The sequence below is a fragment of the Odontesthes bonariensis genome, chromosome 20 (genome assembly GCF_027942865.1).
Source record: "Odontesthes bonariensis isolate fOdoBon6 chromosome 20, fOdoBon6.hap1, whole genome shotgun sequence".
Classification (NCBI taxonomy): Eukaryota; Metazoa; Chordata; class Actinopteri; order Atheriniformes; family Atherinopsidae; genus Odontesthes; species Odontesthes bonariensis.
The window spans coordinates 18,194,017-18,216,302 of record NC_134525.1 but is presented as its reverse complement, the minus strand read 5'-3'; the positions used below and the strand labels follow the sequence as shown (position 1 = coordinate 18,216,302).

General features: G+C 42.5%; 2 protein-coding genes across 3 annotated transcripts in view; one reads left to right on the top strand and one right to left on the bottom strand.

Moving 5' to 3' along the window:
• Positions 1 to 145: 145 nt before the first annotated feature.
• On the top strand, positions 146 to 11,895 carry cspp1a (centrosome and spindle pole associated protein 1a). The gene is made up of 29 exons (XM_075452874.1): positions 146 to 209; positions 291 to 376; positions 450 to 547; positions 664 to 744; positions 1,220 to 1,321; positions 1,483 to 1,844; positions 1,973 to 2,035; positions 2,524 to 2,594; positions 2,718 to 2,814; positions 2,918 to 2,975; positions 3,172 to 3,488; positions 3,583 to 3,707; positions 4,118 to 4,205; positions 4,371 to 4,464; positions 4,560 to 4,707; positions 4,820 to 4,900; positions 5,032 to 5,105; positions 5,220 to 5,363; positions 5,482 to 5,622; positions 5,709 to 5,807; positions 5,893 to 5,953; positions 6,048 to 6,174; positions 6,681 to 6,817; positions 7,718 to 7,846; positions 7,923 to 7,957; positions 8,061 to 8,124; positions 8,811 to 8,920; positions 8,990 to 9,119; positions 11,357 to 11,895. The coding sequence occupies exons 2-29, from the start codon at positions 304 to 306 to the stop codon at positions 11,545 to 11,547; spliced, it is 3,300 nt and encodes a 1,099-aa protein (XP_075308989.1). The 5' UTR covers positions 146 to 209; positions 291 to 303; the 3' UTR covers positions 11,548 to 11,895.
• Positions 11,896 to 11,952: 57 nt separating this feature from the next.
• arfgef1 (ADP-ribosylation factor guanine nucleotide-exchange factor 1 (brefeldin A-inhibited)) overlaps positions 11,953 to 22,286 on the bottom strand; it is a 49,559-nt gene continuing 39,225 nt past the window's right edge. For both annotated transcript variants that reach the window (XM_075452872.1, XM_075452873.1), the window contains 18 exons: positions 21,461 to 21,605; positions 21,227 to 21,317; positions 20,987 to 21,027; positions 20,673 to 20,842; positions 19,495 to 19,646; positions 18,407 to 18,579; positions 18,067 to 18,227; positions 17,519 to 17,649; positions 17,148 to 17,277; positions 16,928 to 17,063; positions 16,497 to 16,635; positions 16,164 to 16,236; positions 15,830 to 15,989; positions 15,604 to 15,743; positions 15,325 to 15,496; positions 15,056 to 15,194; positions 13,568 to 13,685; positions 11,953 to 13,371 (listed from right to left, as the gene is read on the bottom strand). In XM_075452872.1, coding sequence (XP_075308987.1) covers positions 13,144 to 13,371; positions 13,568 to 13,685; positions 15,056 to 15,194; positions 15,325 to 15,496; positions 15,604 to 15,743; positions 15,830 to 15,989; positions 16,164 to 16,236; positions 16,497 to 16,635; positions 16,928 to 17,063; positions 17,148 to 17,277; positions 17,519 to 17,649; positions 18,067 to 18,227; positions 18,407 to 18,579; positions 19,495 to 19,646; positions 20,673 to 20,842; positions 20,987 to 21,027; positions 21,227 to 21,317; positions 21,461 to 21,605 — 2,499 coding nt within the window. In that variant the 3' untranslated portion in view covers positions 11,953 to 13,143. The remainder of the gene's footprint in view (positions 13,372 to 13,567; positions 13,686 to 15,055; positions 15,195 to 15,324; positions 15,497 to 15,603; positions 15,744 to 15,829; positions 15,990 to 16,163; positions 16,237 to 16,496; positions 16,636 to 16,927; positions 17,064 to 17,147; positions 17,278 to 17,518; positions 17,650 to 18,066; positions 18,228 to 18,406; positions 18,580 to 19,494; positions 19,647 to 20,672; positions 20,843 to 20,986; positions 21,028 to 21,226; positions 21,318 to 21,460; positions 21,606 to 22,286) is intronic.

Sequence of the window (22,286 nt, the reverse complement as noted above, 5' to 3'; positions counted from 1 at the left end):
AAATGACATGTGTTTGTTCTGTAGGCACAATTACAAATGCGCTTTGATCCCAAGCACACGTGTTTACACGATCAATTGTGTACAGATCTAGTGGCTCCCCTGTTGGCTGTTCGCATACGAGGACGTTTTTTTTTGGGAGCCCGAAGCAGAAGCTTGCCAGAATATGCCGCCAGGGAATTTTGACATACCATCTACTCAGGAAAACAAAGGTATGTAGAAGAGCGGTGCTTTGAAATCAACTTCGTCATTAAGTAAATCAGTGAATGTTTTTGTGTGAATCCTGTCCTCAGTGAGAGAGTGGTGATGTACAAAACAGACCACTCTAATATGCCTTCAGCATCAGCAGCACACGGAATAACCCCCAATGGAAACAGAGGTAACTTTCTGCCACTGAACAGGCTTCATTCTTTGAGTGTTATAATATAGACAGCGTGCTATGTTTTTTTCAGATTCGGGCTTCACTTCCTTCCTGGGAATCGATTACGAAAAGAAGAAGCAGAAACTGCTGCAGGAGCTGCAGGAAGATTACAAAGATTTTGCTGCCAAGGTCTAGTCAAACGATAAAGGAAATACTAAAATATCTATTTGTTTCACTGTGTAGACTCTCCTGTCGCGTTTTGCTGACTCATTTTTCTGTCCTTTATTGTCATATTCATCCCTTAGAAAAATGATGTTAAAACTCGTGAGCCTCGCCTGCAGCACCGGGAACTTTCTTTACCTATATATGAAAGGGTATCAGAGAAGGTGTGTATGTTTCGCGTGTACGGTTATGTGTTTGTGTCCCCTGAGTGTGACAGAGCAGGTCTGGTTTCGGTTCATGCTGATATCCGCTGTTCATTGTAGTGCAGTGTTTTGTGTTTCAAGGCAACTGCTTTTATGTAAGAGGGAGGATAGGCCTACTGACAAAGTGCATGAAGGGTTTCAAGGGCATGCCAGTTGTTTAACTGCCTGATCTTTTTAGAAATACTCTCAAAATAAAGTAAAAATCCACCATTTTACAGGAATGTCACGGAAGTGCATTGCTCTGTGAAGTCTGTACATATTGCACCATTTTATCAATGTAAACTGTTAAGAGTACGGTTGGACATATTATTCCTGTATGGAATTGACCTAAAATGCAAACTGCAACGACAGCAGTGGAAACATAAGTGGAGCTTTAGCAAAGTGAAATAGTTGGTGGCTTCAGCAGCGTGATTCAGCATGTTTTTTTTTGTTACAGGAAAGATTGAGAGAAGAGAGGAATAAAGAATACAACCTCTTCCTCCAGGAGCAAGCTCATTTCAGGAAGTTAAAGAGTGGAACACCTCCAGTCACGTCTAAGGTAAAGACTAAATAAACACCTACAGATTCTTTGCAGATTATTTGGTGAATTTATACTAGCTGTTAGTGGTTGAAATTAAAAGTCAGCTCAACTGTTACAATTCTGAGTCGCAAAGTAAATTGTTCTCATGTTGAAAGTTTTTATGGCATTATCACTTTCAGCCTGGACAAGTTCGGATGTCAGATGCCATGAACGTAACTTTTCAAGGCCCTCCTCAGTCCTTCCTCAATGCCCACATTAACATACCGCCTCCTCCCATGGAGCACCCCGCGTCCAGTAGAGATGTAGCCACTCTGACTGATATAGTAGATAATGGTAGACACACAGGGACTTGGAATCCAGGCCCTCGGAGGCGGAGGAGATGGGAAATCCATAGGCCGAGAGAGCCCCACAGCTCTGAGGAAGAGCTGTGCACAGATGAAGACGAAGAGTTTGAATTCAGATGCAGAAGGAGGCAAAACAGATGGGCTCAAAAGCCTGAGTGCAAAGAAGAGAAGAGAGCCCCAGAACACAAAGTACACAGGTATGACTTTAATTCTAACAAGGGATTTTGAACTACGTGTGTGTTCACTGATTACAGCAGAAAGGAGTTTAGGTTTTGAACGAGATCTTTTCCGCTGGGTTCACCTGTCTTGTATGTTTTTTTTGCAGTGCTTTTCAGGACATAAAGGATGTGGAGGCCCCTGCTGTTCACGATAGGATCCAGAAGTCATAGTGAGCAATATTCATTTTCATGTACAGTGACTATCTAATGCTAAAATGATCTTAGCCCATACCCCCACCATATAAAGGGGCTAAGATAATAGCCGTAACATGTTTTTTCGGTGACTATGTCCTGGCTGAGTGACCCTGTTTCCATTTAATTCTTACGGCCTCATGCCATTAAGGTCTACTGTGAGTAATCTGTCAATATGTGGATGGAGAGAGGAACCTTGGCTCTGTTCCAGGCAAACAATTACGCACCCCAGTTCTGTCAGAGGGGCTGGATCAATCAAAGCACGAGGCTTCACTCCCTGTCTCTGAGTTATAGACCAGAAATCTCTGCAGGCAATTATGAGAAGCTCTGTGATGTAAAACACACAATACTGGGTGTGGCTCAGAGGGGAACTGTTTGCAGTGCTGTCACACCTACTGTGGATGCTGTCTGTAACCGCCTGATTCCCGTGGAGTGGCTCACTTTGTTTTTTGTCTGTGCTCCGTAGTAAACAAATGGCTGACAGCATGAGGACGACTACGAGATCTACGGCTGAGTTTGCAACTGGACTCATGATTGGTAAAAATCCACTCGAACTGCTTGGAGCTTTTAGAGATTTATTTACCCATCAGCTTTATCTGTTGGATTACTGATGGAATTTATTTATTACTTGTGTGTTTTGGGCTCTCTTTTGTGATGCAGGAGCACCCGAAGAACCGAGGGTCACTCAGATGAGGAAAGAACGCTATAAGCAGGAGTTGCTGAGTCAAATGGCTGAGCAAAAGAGAAATAAAATCATGTGAGTATTTGATTACTAAATCATCATTTCAACCAGGCATGTGTTAACTGGCACGTTGCTGAGAGTCAAAATGGGATGATTTGCAACAGGCTTTTGTTCTTAGGGAGAAGACTCTGGAGCTGAGGGTTGCTGCCTCTGGATCCACAGACCCTGAGAAAGGGGTAGCCCAGTAGCACTAAAATAAAGAGATAAAAGAAATTCAGTTTTGTGAAACAAATAAGATGTGTTTCTCAATATCTCATCTCACCATAATGCAGTCATAATGTGTGCCACTCTACCACCCTGAGCAGTAGCTTAATGTTTGCTTAGTATACATTTTGACTGATCTCTCCCACACGCCGCATTCTCTTTTTCCAGCCTGACCGAATAAAGCAGCTCAGGGCTGCACATCAGCAGAGTGACAACGTGAGATGGGATGCTCCTCACAAGTCTCGAATAGATCTGGAGGCTGTAGGAAAGTATCCAAATCCAACGCCTAAAGATGACAAACCCCATGAGAACACAGAGCAGAGAGCCCATCCAGGAAAGTCCCAGATAGACTTCAGCACAGCAGACAGCAAACATAAAAGGAAGACCTGGGTACCTGGGTCTGGAATAGTCCCACCATTGAATTTTTTCAGTGAGGACTACCATAAGGATTTCACTAGCTTACAAGGAGAAGTGACCCTCCCAAGGTAGCTCACAGTGGCTTTATGTTCCCATACATGAATAGAATAAATAGAACTCAGCTATAATTTCTCAGTGTTTCCTTCGATTTAAACTTTTTAGGGATGATGATCTTGATGCTCCTGTACCTCCGCTTGCACATATTATTCACAAGACTCCACATGATGCAGCCTATTACAACTATGGACCCAGGAATCCATTAGATCGCCATCCTCCTCAAAATCAGAGTACAGTATTACAACCACTTCCAATTAAAAATGTTAATTTTCAACAAACAACACAGCTGTGACTAACCGGCAATTTTGCTTTTGAATAAACTCCAAGTCATATCTATGTAGGATGAACACTTTTTGTTATGTAGTCATTTTCATAACCAAATCAGGGACTTTGAGGCATTGATATATCAGTTCATGAATCTAATTTTACGGTAGAAATTATTTCAAGACTGAGGGATATGCAGTTTATTGAAAACAGATGGTCTCACTTCATTTAGCCAGTCTATTTGGTTACATTTGTTTTCTTTTCATTTTCACACAACTGCCTCATTTCTGCTCTGGTCTAAGGTTTCAAAATGTAAATGTTGGAAAGAAAAGCTGTCAGACTGCATGCAGTTACTGAATTGCCTTTTCCTCTTCAGATGGCCTGTCTGGGGGAGCCCAGCGATTTGGGAATTTCGAGATTCTCCCTCAAAAAACACCTTCTTTCAGAGCTAATAGCTACACGGAGTAAGTGTTAATCTTTGTGTCTCAAGTCTCACTGCCTTGGAAATAAATTTGTAATGAGGACCACCTTCTATTATTATATGTTAGAAGTAGAATTTAAAAGAAATTATTTTCCAGAAGAGTCCCCTCACATGTGCCTCTTTGAGATTTGTCACTCTTCGCTTCTAGTACGTCCCCCTTGGCCATGGAGGGGCTTCATGCAGACAAGTCCAAGCAGAGGAGAGAGAGCCTACTGAGCTACCAGGAAGCTCTAAGACACCAGGTTTGTCTCCATAAACCTTTGTTTTACATACCACGGTATAGGCGGTATCAGAGAGCGCATCGGCCTTTGATACAAAATGCCTTTATTTTGCCCAGATCGAAGAAAGAAAGGAACGGGAAAAGAGAGAAAAAGAGGAGAGAGAGCGACTTGATGCTAAGCTTGAGGCTGAGATGATGGCATACAACCCGTGGGGGAGAAGTGGAGGAGGGGCTCCGATTAAAGACCAAAATGGAAACCTTGTTAGTAAGTTGAATTTCACTTTTTAGTCTGCTAAATCAGAGATAGTTTTAAGATGCGCCACAATAAATACAAATTCAGTAGAACATGTCTTAAGGAGTTGTTTATCTGATTACAGGTGACCTGATTCAAATGCACAGGAGTAATTTGTTCACTGTAAGAGCAAAAGCCGTAGCTCCCCTCTCCCATCGACTCTCAGGTAGTCTTCCACACTGAGGCAAACTGGGTCTTTGTATCCAGTGTATTTCAGTGAAATGCACACTTTTTGTGCTTTTTTAGAAGTTTTTCGTCCTTGTAGGACACTAGCCCGTGTCTTTTCTAATCCTGCAGCAGGTTACAGTGATCAGTCACCTCCACGGCAGCTCCACAAACAGGACAGGTACAAAGAAGATCTGAAACAACAGGTAGGTCAGCAAGCCCCAGTAGTCTCGATGTTGAGGAAAGGAAGCGAAAAAAAGTTTTATTGGTTAAAGCCATTTATACTTTGTAAATTAACTCTAACTTTACATTTCAAACAGATAGAAGAAAACAAGAGAAAGCAGGCAGAGGAGAGAGAACGTGTTAGGATTGCGGAGAAGAAGGAAGAGCAAAGGCTGGCAACGGACAGGGCTCGCATACAGCAGGAATATGAGGAGGAGCAAAGGAAACAAAAAAAGCCCGAGGTGAGGGGTTCATGTCTTTGCTAAAGAGTACTTCAGTATTCATTCTTCCTGTAATGGGGTTTCCTCACTCTGAACTGCAAAATGAGAAATGAGAAACAACCTTACTTACTCTTTGCAGAGTAAGCAGAAAAATCCAATTCAGATCTCCAAACCCAAAACACCCCGCGAGGAGAAGTTAAAGAGCACAAAGCGGCAAAAAGAGATGTTGCCTCAGATTGACAGGACAAGAGAGAAGGAAATCTCACAGTTGATTTATCAGGTATGGTGAACCTGGAAAGACGTGTGTATTGTAGTTTGGGGCTTTCCTGAACAGCTTCTCAAACAATGTGATTCATTATTTCACAGAGATCGGCATCTCCTCCCATCCCAACGTTACAGAAGAAACAGGCAAACCTTGTGCCATCAAGGTCTTCTTCTGTTGTGAGCAGACTCTCTTCCAGGACTGTAAGTCACTTAATGAAGCATACCAACATTTCCACATGTAAGCCTTTATAATGGAACTAAAATGAATGGAACCAAATTTTCTCAGGAGCACTCTGTGTCAGCACCACACGATCAACCAGTCCCTGCCGAAATACCACCTCTACACGGTAAGATTGTTTTAAATGCCTGGCTGCGTGCATTATCATAAATTACCACTTTTTGCACGACTCTAATCCTTGCCTCTTCCCCTGCATTTTTCAGAGGGTCAACAGAAAGTGATGAGAGAGCTGTCAGCCCTCCGTACATATCTGAGAAAAGAGCAGAGAAAACTGGGGCTTCAGCAGGAACTGACATTTCCACCAGAGACTTATGACAGTCCCTCTAACAGGTGAGAAACAGCAGAAAGAACTCCATTCTGAGCTCCTTCAGAAACTCTTTTCTGCAGTAATGTAACAATATGATCAACAAAGGGAAATGTTCCTTTTGTTCAGCTTTAGTGTTGAATTAAGTGGGGATTGTTTGTTCGATTATATTACAGTAAACATGTGGTAACTTCTAATCTTTTCAACCTATCTTGTAAACCATGCATAGTTTAACACCTAAACAGTAATCTAATGTGTAAGCATGCTTGAGTGTGTATTAGTTTTATGCAAATCACTGAATTTAATGCCTTAAGCCTCGGGGCAGCTTGTTTAAAACTTTCTCTGGAAACAAGCTGTTTACACAGAAAGCCAAGTTTTTGCATGCTCATGCCATATATATCTGTTAGATCTACCGTCAGCATCTGTAAATCTTTTGGCACGTTGAAATACTGGCACATTTTCAAAGACTCCTGTGCAACATTCAAGATAGTTGCTGAGTTTTTTTTTTCCTTTTCCTTTTCCTCTCGCACAGACGACGACGACCCAGAGTGGGTGCTTTTGAATTTGCAAAAGAGGAAGCTGTCCAGCCATCAGCCAGGAGTCCTTTTCCTGCTGCTGTACATGTTGATAAGCAAAACATAAGGGAGTTGAACCAGCTTCAATACAGAGGTACTGAAAGTCACCATTCGCGATAAGTACTATTGCCCACTGGTCAGATCGGGATTCACTGCAAGAAAGAATGTCCTTAATCAGCGCTCTGTGCATTATCTATGCTTATCATTTTTCTGTTTGACCCACTGCTAGTAATACAATATACTGCACCTTTTAGTAACCACTGTTTTATTTTAGTGGAAGAAAATACTGCTCATCATAGCTTACTTTGCTTGCAACTCACTGTGATTCCTTATGACTACCTTGGTCTGGTTTTGATGCAAAGAAGAGGTATCCAGCTGAAAACGGCGAGATGTTTCAGTCTTTCCGCAACTTTATCGGTCCCCGTCTACTTCTGGCCTTGCTGAGGCTTAAATTTCATGAGATCATATGAGGCATCTATCAGTGACATGCGATTTGGCTGTGCTAACAGTGGAAATGGCTTTGGATGAGTTCCCAGACTGAGTTAATGCACGGGTCTGAGGAACACTCACGACTGCAGATTGTAAAATGAGCAGAAAAGCATGAAAGGCTAGCGGTGAATCAAGCAAATCACTAACCCAACTTCCATTTTTAGATAAGTTCTGCATCTGAAAGCTACATTAGATCACTGTTGTCAGGCATTGATGGCCTCTGTTGAGAAGGATGTAGCCATGCTCAGAGGATACCAAGTCACTGGCAAACTGCTTATTTAGACAGAAAAGGAAAATGAAGACTGCCAAGAAAGTGAGGAGGGAGCAATTAGAAATTATCCATCAATAATGTAAGTGTTCTCTGTATCAGTGTTTACCTTTTTGCATTCTGACTTTGTTACTGCTGCTGTTGGAAAATGCATCAATTGAAAATCAAAGCCACTTAACTGTCGCTGTAGGGAATATACTGTATGAGATGCATCTTGCCTTTATTTGTCGAATACAGCATCTAGTGAGGAGGTCTGTGCCACGTACCCTAACCCTCTCACAGACGCTCAAAGTCTGGACATCCAGCAGCAGGCACCTCTATGTGAACAACGGCGTCAAAGTCCCGTGAATAGACAAGAAGCCAATGGTCCGTGAGCATTCGAACATCACTTTCTTCTCAAACTGTTGTGCTCTTGATCTCAATGTTCTGTCAATCTCTTTAGACGTTTTAGACCATCAGCTACACAATTATCATCCTGTAAGTGGTCACCCCATTACGATTTTATCAAATTATTCTGACAGTTTAAATTAGTCTGCCCAGAATGTCTTCATCTCTTAGTCTTATTCGTGTCTCCTCTCAGTGGAAGAAACCCGGGTGCTTCATCTCCAGAGATCCCTCACTTCCATCCGAGGCTGATTTTATTGGTGAGACTGGCTGAGCATAATCTCTTTGTAAACACTGCCTATTCCCCTTTTCTCTTCCTTTTTTTGTGCCTACTTCAACGTGGAAACAAAACACATGCAGATTTGTTCTTTTCCAAAGCACTGATGGTTTTCCATAAAGGTGACGGGGTTTGGAAGGTCCGCCACTGACACCTTCCTACAACAATTCGACGTGCCAGGCAAATTCAGCTCTTTGTCTCTGTGCCAGGTTAACCGAGCCAAACGCCAGCTTACGTCTCTGTGCTGCAGCTGGAACCAGTAAAGGGAGCATGGTGCCCACGCCAGCTGCAGGGTGGTGATAGCACAGTGCCTGGCACTGGGAGTGGAGGCAGTAGAGAAAAGGCCTCAGGCTGCTCTTAGCTGTTTGGTTTTGGAAGGAAATGCACTTATGATTTCTTGTGACCTGAAGTTCTTTTGCCTACCGATGTGGAACACACTTATTGTAAGTCGCTTTGGATAAAAGCGTCTGCAAAATGACCGTAAAGTAATGTAATGCAGAAAAAAGGGCTTTTAGATATTTTAGACTCCTTTCACTGGTACATTTCACTGAATTGACTTTTTCTTTTCATCATTTTGACATTACATTAGCTAAATTACCTTATAGTTTTCTAATTCAGCTTTGAAATACACTTGTTCTGACAAAAAATGATTTTGTGGCTTTGTGACAGATGTCAACAGTGGTGATACATGTGAAGGGTGGATTTACCAGGAGGGTCCACCTCAGCCCTCGAGGGAGCACCTAGAGAGGACAGCGCCACGGAGGAGACTCATCTGTGAAGTTAGGTCCTGATCAGTTTGCTTGAGGTCAAAACAAGATTTGTCGCTGATCTCCTTCTATTTTAAACAGGAGGTAACTGACTGCGTGAATCGGAGCGAGAGACACAACCAGTCTTTGATGCCATTTAAAGCCAGGGCCCCAAACCACCACCACGGCATTGTACGAGAGTCTGACGCTGGTGGTCACAACCGCAGATCAGGTGAGTGGACACAGTTCAATCACCTGTGTGAAGTTGGCACCCCATATGTTGAAAATATGAATAAAAGCATTTTGGTTCGTTTGTGCATCGTTTGTGCACGATTGTGCAGGCAAAATCAGCGTTTGTGCACAAACCGTCTTGAAGATATTTAACTTTTAAGAGGTTGGTGACCTTAGGTCACTCAGCACCCCATTAACATCCAAATGACTCGAAAATGGTTGGAATCATTTGTGCATCGTTTGTGCATGTTTGTGCAGGCAAAATTAACATTTGTGCACAAACCATTTTTATGTTTTTTGACTTTTAAGTTTTTGAAAGTAGGTCACTCAACACCCCATCAACATCCAAATGAGTTGAACATGGTTGAAATCGTTTGTGCTTTGTTTGTGCAGGCAAAATGAACGTTGACAAACTTAGACTTAGAAAGGAAAATATGCTGACACAGACAGATTACCACCTGCCTCAAAATGCAAAATGCAATGGGATAGCACGTAAGTTCATATGTGAGTCTACGCAGGTTAGTGAATACTTTTGGGAATATTGTGTATTACTTAATTATTACATAATAATATTGACTTTATAATGTCACAGGTATATAAGACCTCTTTCTGTGATGAAAATCTTTGTATGGGTTTATGAAATGGCAGCATGTCCATAGAGAAATGTTTATAATACTGTGGTACTGTGACAACAATGAACACTTGGTTCATGTATGACCAAACTATGGTTAATACTTTATGCACATAATGCAGAGGTTTGAAATGGACACAGAAAACATATAGCCTGCGAATTCCCATACTGCCTTGACCGTCATAACATCATCTAGGGACTTTTCAGAGAGCCAATGATGACTTTCTGTGATTTTCCTTGGCAATACTAAAATAAAACTCCTTGTAATCCCTGTATTTCCCTCAAAATTGTAATTTTGGTTTTAACACTGATATGTGTCTTTCACACAAATCTTTGCACAAAATTATATTTACATCTTAGGCCTAAGTGTCCCGAACTTTTAGGAATTGGATTTGTAGTTGTCTTTAAATCAATCATTAATATGTAGAGATATAAGGCATTTAAGATAGCAGTATCTAACAGTGTATAGATATAAATTAGTTACCTTGGCCAGATGGCTGTATGCGTGGCTGGTGCTGCAGAAATGGTTTTTGTATTTAAGGTAAACTGAGTCTTATTGCCCAAGGCCCTCCCACCCTGTAGCAAATTGATACATTTCACCATTTTCCCGGGCCATCATTTTTTGCACAGTACACATGAAGCACTTCTTTCATTGTGCCAGTAAAGTATGAAGTGCATGCATGTTGCATTTTATTTGTGTTGTAGTTTACGCTATTACTTTGCAGACAAGGAGAATGAACATTGGTGTATATGCATGGTGATATACAGCTAGACATTTAAAATAGGGAGTGGTACTATTTACCAAAATTAAACTTAATCATGCTTTACCACTCTGAAAATATGAAGACAACCCTTGTGATTGCATAAATACTAATGTTTGATCAGTTGACCAATGCTAACTTATGTTGATGGCCACAATAGTGCAAAATAGGGTATATAATCACAACAGTGTGCTACAATATTCAACATTTTTACACCTCTGGTAAATAATGACTGCCAAGACATGTTGATGGAGTGCTGAGTGACCTACTTTCAAAAAATTAAAAGTTAAATTATAAAAAAACTATTTGTGCACAAATATTAATTTTGCCTGCACAAACGATTCCAACCATTTTCGAGTCATTTGGATGTTTATGGGGTGCTGAGTGACCTAAGGTCACCAACCTCTTAAAAGTTAAATATCTTCAAGACGGTTTGTGCACAAACGCTGATTTTGCCTGCACAATCGTGCACAAACGATGCACAAACGAACCAAAATAATTTTATTCATATTTTCAACATATGGGGTGCCAACTTCACACAGGTAGTTCAATCAGATGCTTATAAAACCCATTATGGTTTTGTTTTGATGTCGTTAGATTATATACCTGTCACACATGAATTAAGAGCCTCAATAAGCTGCATGCTTTATTTAAGTTGAATTTTATGCAGGATGTGCTTCATTATCTTACTGGCAGTTTTTCCAACAAAGCATTGTTTTGATCATAGCCATAAAAATTATGCCCACAACAATTTATGCATAATCTGAAGTTTAAGCACCCTTTAAAATGAGATCGTCTTAAGAAATGTAGGACGAATGATGGATCAGTCCCTATACTTTTCAAAAGGGCTGTCTTGTGATGAAGTGGATGCCCTGTCTCTGCGCTCCGCCCTGGGGAGGTGTGTCTCCGTGGAGACTGTTGCCACGGAGCCCTGGCTGCGGCCCGAAACACCAGACACTGTAAAAGACTCGGGTTGTAGAGAGAAGCCAAACAGCAGGATGGATGCTCCAACCCTGATGAGACAACACGTCATATAGCTCCCTAAAGCTGGTCTCCACGGATGGGAATTTAAAACCTTAGACTTACTGTTTCTGTAGATGCAGGCGATGGTTCTCCTGAGAGCAGACGGCCTTTTTCTGATACATTTTACAATTCAACAAACGTACACCGTGTTCGTTTTACTGCACAGCTTCTGAAAACAAAGTCTGTTAGACTGGACAAGACTAGATTTCCTTTGCAATTTAGAATATACTATACTCCACTTGGCGTTTGAAAATGTTGTAAGGTGCAAATCTGGGAATGTATGCATTTATACACATATTTATGTAGTTATTTCAATTAAAAACATGCACTTAAATTGTGTTTTTTAATAATAATGTTGTCCAGGCTGATCATTAATGTAAGTGATGTTACAACTCAGTGATTCTGCATTTCAAATCAACCAAGTTCAAAAACTTTATTGACCTAGAACCTGATTAGAATGCCAGATGATGTATCGTACAGAAAGTTGTACATAATCTTTTGCAACATAGAAAACTTTACATTGCTGTATCATATACATTTTGTTTTCTACATCCATGAGCAGGAATGCATCCCATTCATACTTAAAGCACAGCTAACGTTTGTCATTTTCTCTATACATTATAACCTTCCCCAAAACCAAAGGAAAAAAAAAAAAAAAGGAAAACATTAAATATATTATTAACTTTTGATTTTGTACACAAGAGTGAAAACTAAAGTCACAGGAAAACAGAAAAACAGACTAGTGACTCAAAAGCAGCTAGCATCAGTTTGCTCTGTTGTCTTCCAGTCCCAGAAGGCCGGTCATCATCTAACTCTGTTAAAAACCTAAGAACATATAAAATGGAATAATTTAACCCCTTCACTTTCCACAGTCTTGTTTAATTACAAATCGTACTGTGTAGGACAATCTGCGGGAGGTGGTGCAGTCAAATAAATTATCACAAAAGTAAATCTCCAGTGCATTCAAAACCGAGATCAAGTGCAGCAAATCCAGAGGAAAAAAAAAATAAATCCAAACAAAAATAAACTAAATCTAGTGTTATAAGATTATATTACACAGCGGCAGATCTGTACAATTAGTTTAATCCAAGAGGCTATCAATACTAATGTTAGCCATCTGCAGTGCAGAGATAGAATCATAATTATCCATGTGTGACAAGTGTCACATTTCATAGTTGCTGAATATGTCGTTTTGCACGTCGTTGAAAACCATTCATTCTTCACTTTTTGAATATACAGTAAGAAGCACACACGTTTTGAAATATATTTGTTCTGATAAGATCAGAGATATGGGTAATTGTTGATCAGTAGTTTTATCCAGTGGAAGCAACGCTACACCTGGTGCAAGACATTATTGTTTTTATTATGATATCAAGTACTTTGTCTGGGCTTTTTGTGTGTGATACGTGGGTGTGTGTGTTTGTGTGGTGGCAGGGTTAAGGGTGCGGGTGGGGGTTAACAGACAGCTGATCGGTGATCAGCCATTTAAGTCAAGAGTTCGGCGTAAAAAAAACGCACGGAGGGCCCTGAGGCGGCGCAGCACAGCCCCACAGATCTGTGGCGGGGGCCTCAGTGGAGGCTTTGTGTTCCGGGCTGTTTGTGGTGCAGCATCACTGGGCCTCCTCCCCGGCCTCCTCCCCCATCTCTGGGTCCGTCTCTGGCTCAATGTGCCCCTGCTCAGAGTCTGGTTCGGCCTCCGGCTCAGGCAGCTGTGCGATGTGAAAGACGAGGCCAATGCGCAGGTAGAACTTCCTCAAAACAGCTCGGAGCTCAGGGATCAGGTCAAGCTGCATGATCTCACACAGGAGAGGGTAGTATCTGGATGCATGAGCCTTGAACTGAAAGACAAGGTGGGATTTAGGAAGACAGAGACAGAATGAGACATTATACGCTGCTTAATTGGCACAAAGCGGCACACTGCTTCATCCACTGTCTTTGCTCAACGTTCCTGTAAACTATCTTAAACGTAACACACAGCTGGTGTGCGCACTACAGCAGTCAGGAAAGGCATCATGGAGCGTCTCGGCCTCTTACCCTTTCATCGCTGATCTTTAGCACCTTGGTGAGGAAGAGCAGCAGCAGGTTGGTCCAGGCTTCTCTGTGGCTTTCTGAGGTCAGAGCCAAGAAGTATGCTACACCTTCACTGCACACACTACACAAAAGAGAACCTGTCAGAAATGCACATGAACACAACAAGAGAACACAAAACAGAACGAGCCAGCAAGTTAAGAAGACAAAATGTTCAAAAACTGCTCCTGATTGCTGTGTTCTGTAACAAACTGCTTCTCTGCCTCCCTGGTCAAACGGAAAGTTGCTGGGATGAGGATGACGAAGATCACTGTTGATCAGTGGCCGCTAATTAAAGCTGACTGAGCCCTTGGTGGAAAAGGGCTTTTCTTCACAGCTTTAATTTGAGGAAAACTGATGCAACCTTTGACCTTTTTCTCTGACCCTCCAGCCCTCTTCTGACATCAGCTCCATCTGTTAAGAATTCATCCCCCTTTTCCCTGCCTCCTCCCCTCCGTCGACACTCACAGCTCGCTGGCATTACAGCCTCCGAGGACCGAAGTGCCTCTAAAATCCATTTTGGATCCTGCACTGATCAAACGTAGGCTCAGGTAAGCACAGATGCAGTGATGTGTATTCAAAAAATAAATGTACGTGGTTTTTGAGAAAGAGGAAAAGAACACAGTGACAAATAGCCACAGCTCGGTCTCATCCATCATCCTCTACTCTGGCACCTGTTCGCACCAACTATTCTCATCTTCGTGCTCATAAAAAAATCCAAATAGAAGAGACAGATTCTGTTTTGTTTTGAACTTCAAAATAAACGGAGGAAAATGAGGCAGGGAGAGAAAATGGGGTTGAAGACCGTTTGTGAACCAGCGTGCTGATTCCTTAGAAGAGGAGTTTTCTAGATGCAATTTCACAGTGCTGCCGAGCTGAGTTCATGCTGTGCCTTTCCCAAAAGTAATCTACTGTGGTTGCTGACATCTAAACAATATCCCACCCTCCTCCTCACACACATTAGCCCTGTAAATGATGGATGAGTTCTTAACTCTGGGCATATGCAGATACATGCACACAGAGGTTGAAATAACTTAATCATCAGCCATTATTAATGCGGTAAAAAGATCACAGATGTGGCACCAGTGAATTCAGCACCAACAGTAAATGATCTGTACGGGTCTCAAGAATATTATCATTCAGTTTGTATTAATGCTATGCTTTCGTTACAAAGTTTCAACACCACATAGGTTGTGGATTCTGTCAAAATAAGAAAGCACTGCTATGCATGTGCACACACAGTTTAACATACTGTAGCAGAGCTCCATTACTGGGATGAACAGGGGGAGGGAAAATCAAAAACACCGTGTTTTTTCTTTTTTTCCAGCCTGTATTAGGAGTCTACTCTCTGCTTTTCTGAGAGTGGGTGTCATTCTCAGATCCACAGATTGCTAGAAAGGTTCAGCAGATGCACTGGCAAAGCCTTCCGCTAGCGATACAGTATGTGTTCCTTACTTGAGCAATCGTCTCTGGACCTCCTCCCAGGCATCCTGGCGGCTCTCATCTGTGTACATACGGAACAGGATTCGCAGCCCACATGCCAGACTGCTGGTCTCCTGCTTCAACAAGTTGGGCTTCGACTTTCCTTTGAAACCTTCAATAAGCACAAGTTAAAGCCATTTTAATTGATTTTCTTCTGCTCTAGTGAGTCATCTATAAATGCCCCAAGAAGCAACAGAAAAGCTCCAAGAACCACTTGCAGTCAGTGTTTTCTTTCCTCCTACCTGCTTTCCACAGTAAGGTCCTTTGCTCGTTGTTGGAGTTGAAGGCCTTGGCAAAGCAGTGGGACTCCAGCAAGCAGTCCAGCAGCTTAAAAAGCTGCTCTGAGGTCAGGTAGCGATACATGCCCTGGTCCTGGGTCTCCACTGGGACATCTGCTGCACACACAGCATCCCGCTTCAAAACGACAAAAATAACTGATTATTACAGACTTAAACACACACACACACACACACACACACACACACACACACACACACAAAAAAAAGAACCTATGTTTGTACCTGAGCGGCAGCAAAGTTCTCAGCATCTTCCTTCTTGCTGGTGGCAGGGAAGAAAACGATGTTATCGATCGTCTGGATCAGCTCCAGCTGCACGACACACTTTATCAGCAAAGCCGAGAACAAACGCTGCTCCTGGATCTCTGTGGAACGCGCAGGCACACGCTCGTCAGAAAGCAGACGGGCGAAAACGGCAGCAGTCGGTCTTTCAGTGAAGCTGCAGACTTACTCGTTGGGGTCCGACTCCTGGAGGTGTCCTCGGACATGCCCGACGTGGAGCTGTGCTGACTCTGCCGACGGTTCTCCATGGCAACCCTCTCAACGGTGCTGATGGAATGCTGGTCGTCAGAGCGGGACTGAATGTCCACAGACTTCTGGGAAATTGAGTCCTGAGAGAAGAGTAGGCAGAGTTACTCCTATACATTGAAGGTATATTACAGTCTCAAAGCAATAAAATTATAATAATCAACTGAACAAATACGGCCACTTATTACCTGAACTACATGCAAGTATCTAAACAGTTAGTTAACAAACACATGATTACAAATACTGTATTTCCTCACCAGCTGTTTCTCAGACAGACTATGTGCTGCAAAGTGTTCTCCTTCTGCTCCTGCTGGTCTCCATGTCAATAACCTTAAACATAGGTGAAATAGTTTTTCCATAAACCACATTTGGTCTTGAACAGAATGACAAATAACAATATTTTAATTTTTAAGGTGACTGTTGAGTCTTGTCACGACATCTGTGAATACACAATAAACACGTCAGTAAAGCTTAAATACAATAAATAAGGGGTAGAAACCCTGTTCAAGCCATAATCGCAAACAAATTCAAAAGCTCCCTTTCTGCCTTTTAAGAAGAAGCAGTCGTATGTGATCAGAGTTGCAGCTTACGCATGTGGGATTGTGGTCTTGAAGATGTCCAGCATGCAGTTACACGTCTTGTCCCAAGTCTCTGGGGAGAACTTCTCCCCGTTCAGGATGACCACGTTCTCTAGACAGTTGGTGCCTGAGCGGGCAAGCTGCTCATTATCTACACGTGAAAAAAGTGGAGGCAGAGGAAGGTGAGGTAGAGACGAGGAAAGGGGTGATAGAAAAAAAGAAAAGAAAAGGGTGACCCAAAAACAGTTAAGCTGCATTAACATGTTAAGTCTATGGAGATTTTTCCTGATCTATTCAACCAAAAAAAGCTCAAAAAGACTAAACAAAGTTACTTTGCAACTTCTTTTATAACCTGGACAGATTGGATAATTCCCCAAACAGATACGACACACAAATACAAAAACACTCCCCAGGCAATAAGACAGCATAGTGGCGTTACTCACCTTGCTGCACACACCAGTAGAGCTGAGCCAGGATATCGTCCAACAGGAGGCCATTCAGGGACTCGAAGTATTGGGTGAAGACGTCACAGATGGCATAAAGTGCATGGTTGCATGTGGTGGTCATCCATTCTGCTTTCTGAGGGTGAAACACGACCTCAGTGAGAACGTCTGGCTGAGCTGCTGAAACAGAGCTGATGAGGATAAAAGACTCGTCGTGTACCTCAGTCTGTTGCTCAGGCAGCTTCATGTTGTCAAAGATCCTGAAGACGATTCTGAACAGGTCTTGCCACCAGTGTTTTTCAAAAGTGTGCCCGTAGGTCTTCATCACTTCAAACATCACTGTGAGCCCCCTGGGAAACGCACACAAGCACACTTCTCATTCCTGAGGCTATAGATGACAACAGATACATATGCTTTACCTTTCTAAACAACAGAAATCTATCCGCTTAGTTATTTTTGTCTATACTGTTATACCTATTTATTTACCTTAAACTTGGGGTTTAAAAAAAAACAACAACATACTTTTCATACCTTTAATGACACCCATCCTCAAAGCCCTGACATAACAGCTTAAAGGTGAACCCCACCTACCTGGTTCTGACATCCAGTTTACACCTGTTGATGATGCAGGAGAGCTCAAAGAGTATCGGGAACCATCCTCGCACCCACACACGGTCCTCAGGCGCTACATTCATGTCATCACTGGTGTAATCTTTGAAGGCCTGCCAAATGCAAATAAGAAACATGAGCCATGCTCACCACATAACAATTTCTGCTTCTGGAGGGAAATCCTCCTACACAAATATTTATTTCCATGCATATTGCAAGAGCTGCTGATACGAAACACAGACAGTCGACAAATGAAGGATATGGAATACTGCATCAATTCATCTTAAAATATCACAATCTTCACGTCTGCAAGTACGTCTGCGTCTAAAAGCAACAATGTCTGCATTATCCCTGATTCTATCATAGCTTTATCTTACTTTTTTTTCCTTTAAAAAAGGTTTAATTCACTTAAAATTGAGCCTTACGAACATTTAAGTCGATGCATTTTTCATAATAAACACGGACGATGTATGTGGCCCAGTGCAGTAAGAAATGAAAGTGTTGTGGAAGAGGTAAGGTCAGATATTGACCTGTGGCCTCTCTGAGACGTATTTTGCACAGTGTCGGATGAGGCGGATGGCTTCCATGCTGGTGTCTGGGAATGAGGCGTTGCAGGCAAACTCTGATAGACACTTGACGGCGTCCTGGAAGGAGTCGATTGTAGCTGCAAAGTGCTTTTCGAATACATTCGCTGGGGGGGGACAGAGAGAGGGAGATTAAGGTTGAAACGCTTAAGGGGTGAGTGCAGGGAGGTAAAGATGGACGAAGAGAAAACAGGGTGGGAAAATAAAATTCGCCATCTGCTGGCCACATGACTAATCAAACCATTCACGCAAAATAAAATGCGGAAACTGGGAATGTTGGACTTACTGACGATATGGCCGGTGGTCTGAAAGGCCAGCTCCACGATGCTCTCGTCCTGGTCAGAAGCAGCCAAGTGGAAGACGGAGAAGATGTTCTTCCATCCGGAACGGATGTTCGCCGCCTGGGAGTTTACCATCTGGGCTATACAGCGTACTACCATGTCCCTGATAGTGGGAGACCTGAACAGGAGACAAGAGAGGATTGGATTGGGGTGAAAGCAAACAAAAAAAAAAAAAAAAAAAAAAGGGAAAATGGGGGGAAAAGGGGTAAGGAGGAGTCAAAAGCAGAGCACCCAATAAGGAAGCAAAAAGATGTGAAGAAAGGGAGAGGAGGGAAGAAAGTAGGAAGCAAATGAACCAAATCAATTAAAGTGAAGAAAATTAATCTCTTTATTGATGTCAGCGAGCTCTAAAAGCTCTTGATAACTTTCTGTGTCCCTTTTTTCAGGCAGAATGGTTATTCTAGCATTGGCTTGTGCTGGCACGGCTGTTTTTTTTTTGTTTTTTTTTACAGCAGTCGTTGCCGTAGAGCAGAGCTTTCCTAATTGCTCAGCTGTTATGAATGAGAGAAAAGCTCTGCCTGCACTTATCATTACACACACACACACAGAAACAGGAGTGAGTCTAATGGACACACTGCGCTGCAGGGTTGACATGGCTGCCAGCCATCTCCTCCCTGCTGAAGCTCTCAGCCGGCTCAGTCTGTGGGTGGATTCATACTTACTGCTAACTCCCATTTCATGTCAATGAAAAGCGTGCCGCAGTGAAACAGCTTGCCTTTTGGACATGCTCCACACAGACGTCACCACAGCAGCGGCTATAAACTATAGAAATTTGAATGAAATCAAAGCCAGATTCAAACTAAACAATAAAAAGGGAGGTTTTGATGTGAATTCACTTGAAGGGAAATGAAAAGAGACTGAAATGGGTCAGCTGAAATGCTTGTATGTGATTGAGGAAACGGTAAGAACACTCAGTCATTGCTATTGGGAGAAAGAAAGAGACAAAGACAGGGAGAAAAAAAAAAAAAAAGTATGGAGGCGAGGCACAGAGCTGCTACACAAGCTACAGAGAGGACTGCATGTGGTTCTCTACCTGTTCTTCTTCATGATGTGCTCAAAAGGCCTCAAGAAGTCCTTCTGGAATCTGAAGTTAGCCAGCTCTCCTTTCTCCAAGAATTTCATGGACAGTTGCCTGAGAGAATCCACTGCGAAAATTGCTACATCTTCATTGGGATTACAGCCAACCTACAGAAAGATACGGAATTCATTATGTTGCTACGACCACGTTTCTATGACCCTTTTCTTTCATTCAAATCACCAAACGCAGCTGTCCGAGGTCATAGTGTTTCTTTAGAATAACTGAGAAGAGAAAAGCATGCATCAGAGACACCGTTCACCCTGTAGCACCTAAAACAAAATTGAACAAAGATCAACTTTTGAACACAATCAATGACTGCTTTCAGGATTTTGTATTAAACAGGTGGAACCCGGCATGGTCTCGGTGAAAGGCGCGTCCTTGAATGTCAGCAGTTTATTTTAAAAGTGACATTATGCTGTAAACCAGACAGCACAATGCCTCCAGCACACTTGTGTGAGCTGGAAAAGATCCAGAGACAGAGAGAGCAGCAACTTCACAGCCTTTGGGACCGTCTGCATCATCACCAACATAAAGGAAACTATTCCACTAAATAAATAAATTAAATTAAATGACAAAAAGTCATCTCGGGGCACTTTTCATAGAGATGGAGACAGAGATAAAGTCAGTTTCAGATTTGTTTGGACACGTTCAGACTTTAAGCTTTAATTCAAGGTTAAACTAAATGATCATATAAAAAGATTTAGCAAATTCAACCATTTTAATTTCTAATCCTCCATTTTCAGGAACTCAAATGTAATCGAACAAACATACCCTAAAATAAAATGTTCCACTTTGATATGCCGGTTAGAATCCTTCGCAAGCAGTGACCGGTTGGCTCTTTCTTTTTTTTAGCTTCCCATCCGTCCAAAGAATGCTTTTCCAGTACTGGTCTGGCTTTTTAAGGTCATTTAAATGATCAGGGACAACATGGCCTTTTTATGTCACAGAATGTACCAAACTCTTGATCTGGCCTCTCCTAAAGGTCAGTTTATGGTTGTTCTTTAGATGGCAAAGACCATAAAAGTGACCTTTGTGTCAGTCAGACCTCTAAAGCTCTAGTTGGCGGTGGGGATTCTCTGCTTGTACTTCAAACACAGGCAACTGAGTGTGTGGCTTCATCAGTCCTCGCCCACCTTGTTAAAGTGATCTCCGATAACCTCCCAGATCCTGGACCACTGCAGCCTGATGCGGCCCATGTTGTAGTAGGAGATCTCCACTATTTTTTGCAGGCTGAACATACGTGGGTGTGTAGGGGAGGCCAGCTCATCCATGGACACAGCACACAGCCAGCGCACGAAATCCACTGACGAATGGACAAAAGATGATGAGCAAAGAAAAGTGCTTTGAAGAAGAGCGTGTGAGTCACGACATTCAAAAATAGCTAGGATGCAGCCGTCCTTGGAGCAGTAAGCTTAACACAGAGTATAGCTGGATCGACGAGACTCACCTATTGCATTACCATCCAGTCTGGTGGAGCCTGTGAATATCCTAAGGCAGAAAAAGACGTGACAGCGATCATTTCAAAGGCCACATTTTATCTGCATCGTTTTGGCTCAGGCATAGAGAATGTGAACTAATGGTGACATTCACTGCAAATCAAGGTTCCAGCAACCGAGGTGGAACTGTATGTGAACATGGGGGGAGTTTGACAGCAGCAGAAAGTACAGCTCAGAGTTCACTACCGTACCTGTCCACAGCTACCACAACACTCTGAGAGCTGGTCTCTCCGATGGATTCCTGAATGCTGGCAATCTGCTTACGGTCAACCGTCCCTCCAACTACACAGCAAAGCACAGAGGATTTACACGTCGACGTAGACAACCGTGAATTGAATTTATTTCTGACCTTTCTCTACAGTCAAGGCACGAGTACAACGACACAAATAAATAAATAAGGGATGCGTCTGAATGTTGCCTCTCACCTAGACCCAAGTACTCGTCGCTGTTCTGCTCCTTCGTGCTTGTAATGAAGCCCTCTTTGCCGCGCACCGTCCCTGAGATGTAGCGTGCCTTCACCCCTGTTCCGATCAGCTGAGCCAGCTCCAACTGACTGATGCACTTCAGGATCTGAGAAGAAGCAAAACCATGGGATATTTAAAGAATCGCACATGCCAAAAGAGATACGGCTGGACACAGAATGTGCAGAATACCGAGCACTAAACAACCCCTAAAACAAGCATCACAGCTTTTGAAACATTTCAGCAGCTTTCAACTCCCGTTCGGAGGATTTCTGTTCATCTTCACTGCAAAGTGTATCTCGATTGGAGAGAATGTTCTTGCTATTGTCAGAACAATCACCAGTTTTCTCTTCATTGTGGATTTTGAAGGGGTCACTGGTTGCAACACAAGGCCAAAGCATGGCTGTCCGATCACTCAGGACTTGCTCTCAAGATGCAGATGTGCAGACTCCTGGATGCTGACTTTTCTGCTGAGGATCCAGGCAAGGATTTCTTCTCTATCAAAGTCATATTTGAGTGGATGTCACAGCACAGTAGAACAGTACACCGCAACTACAAAGTCTGCTAAACCTTATGTAAAGTTGTCTTTAATCCTTTATTGCATACTCTCCCACTGCCTTTGAAATTTGCATATTCTGATCTTTACTGACAATATATTGCCCAAAGAAGCTAATGCAAATCGGAGGCCTTGAGTACAAATCTCTTTAGCGTCTTCTTACCTTTTTCTTTCACTCTAAAACTCTTAACTTTATGCTTTTTGAAGATCAGTTCACCCTCTACCCATTTAACT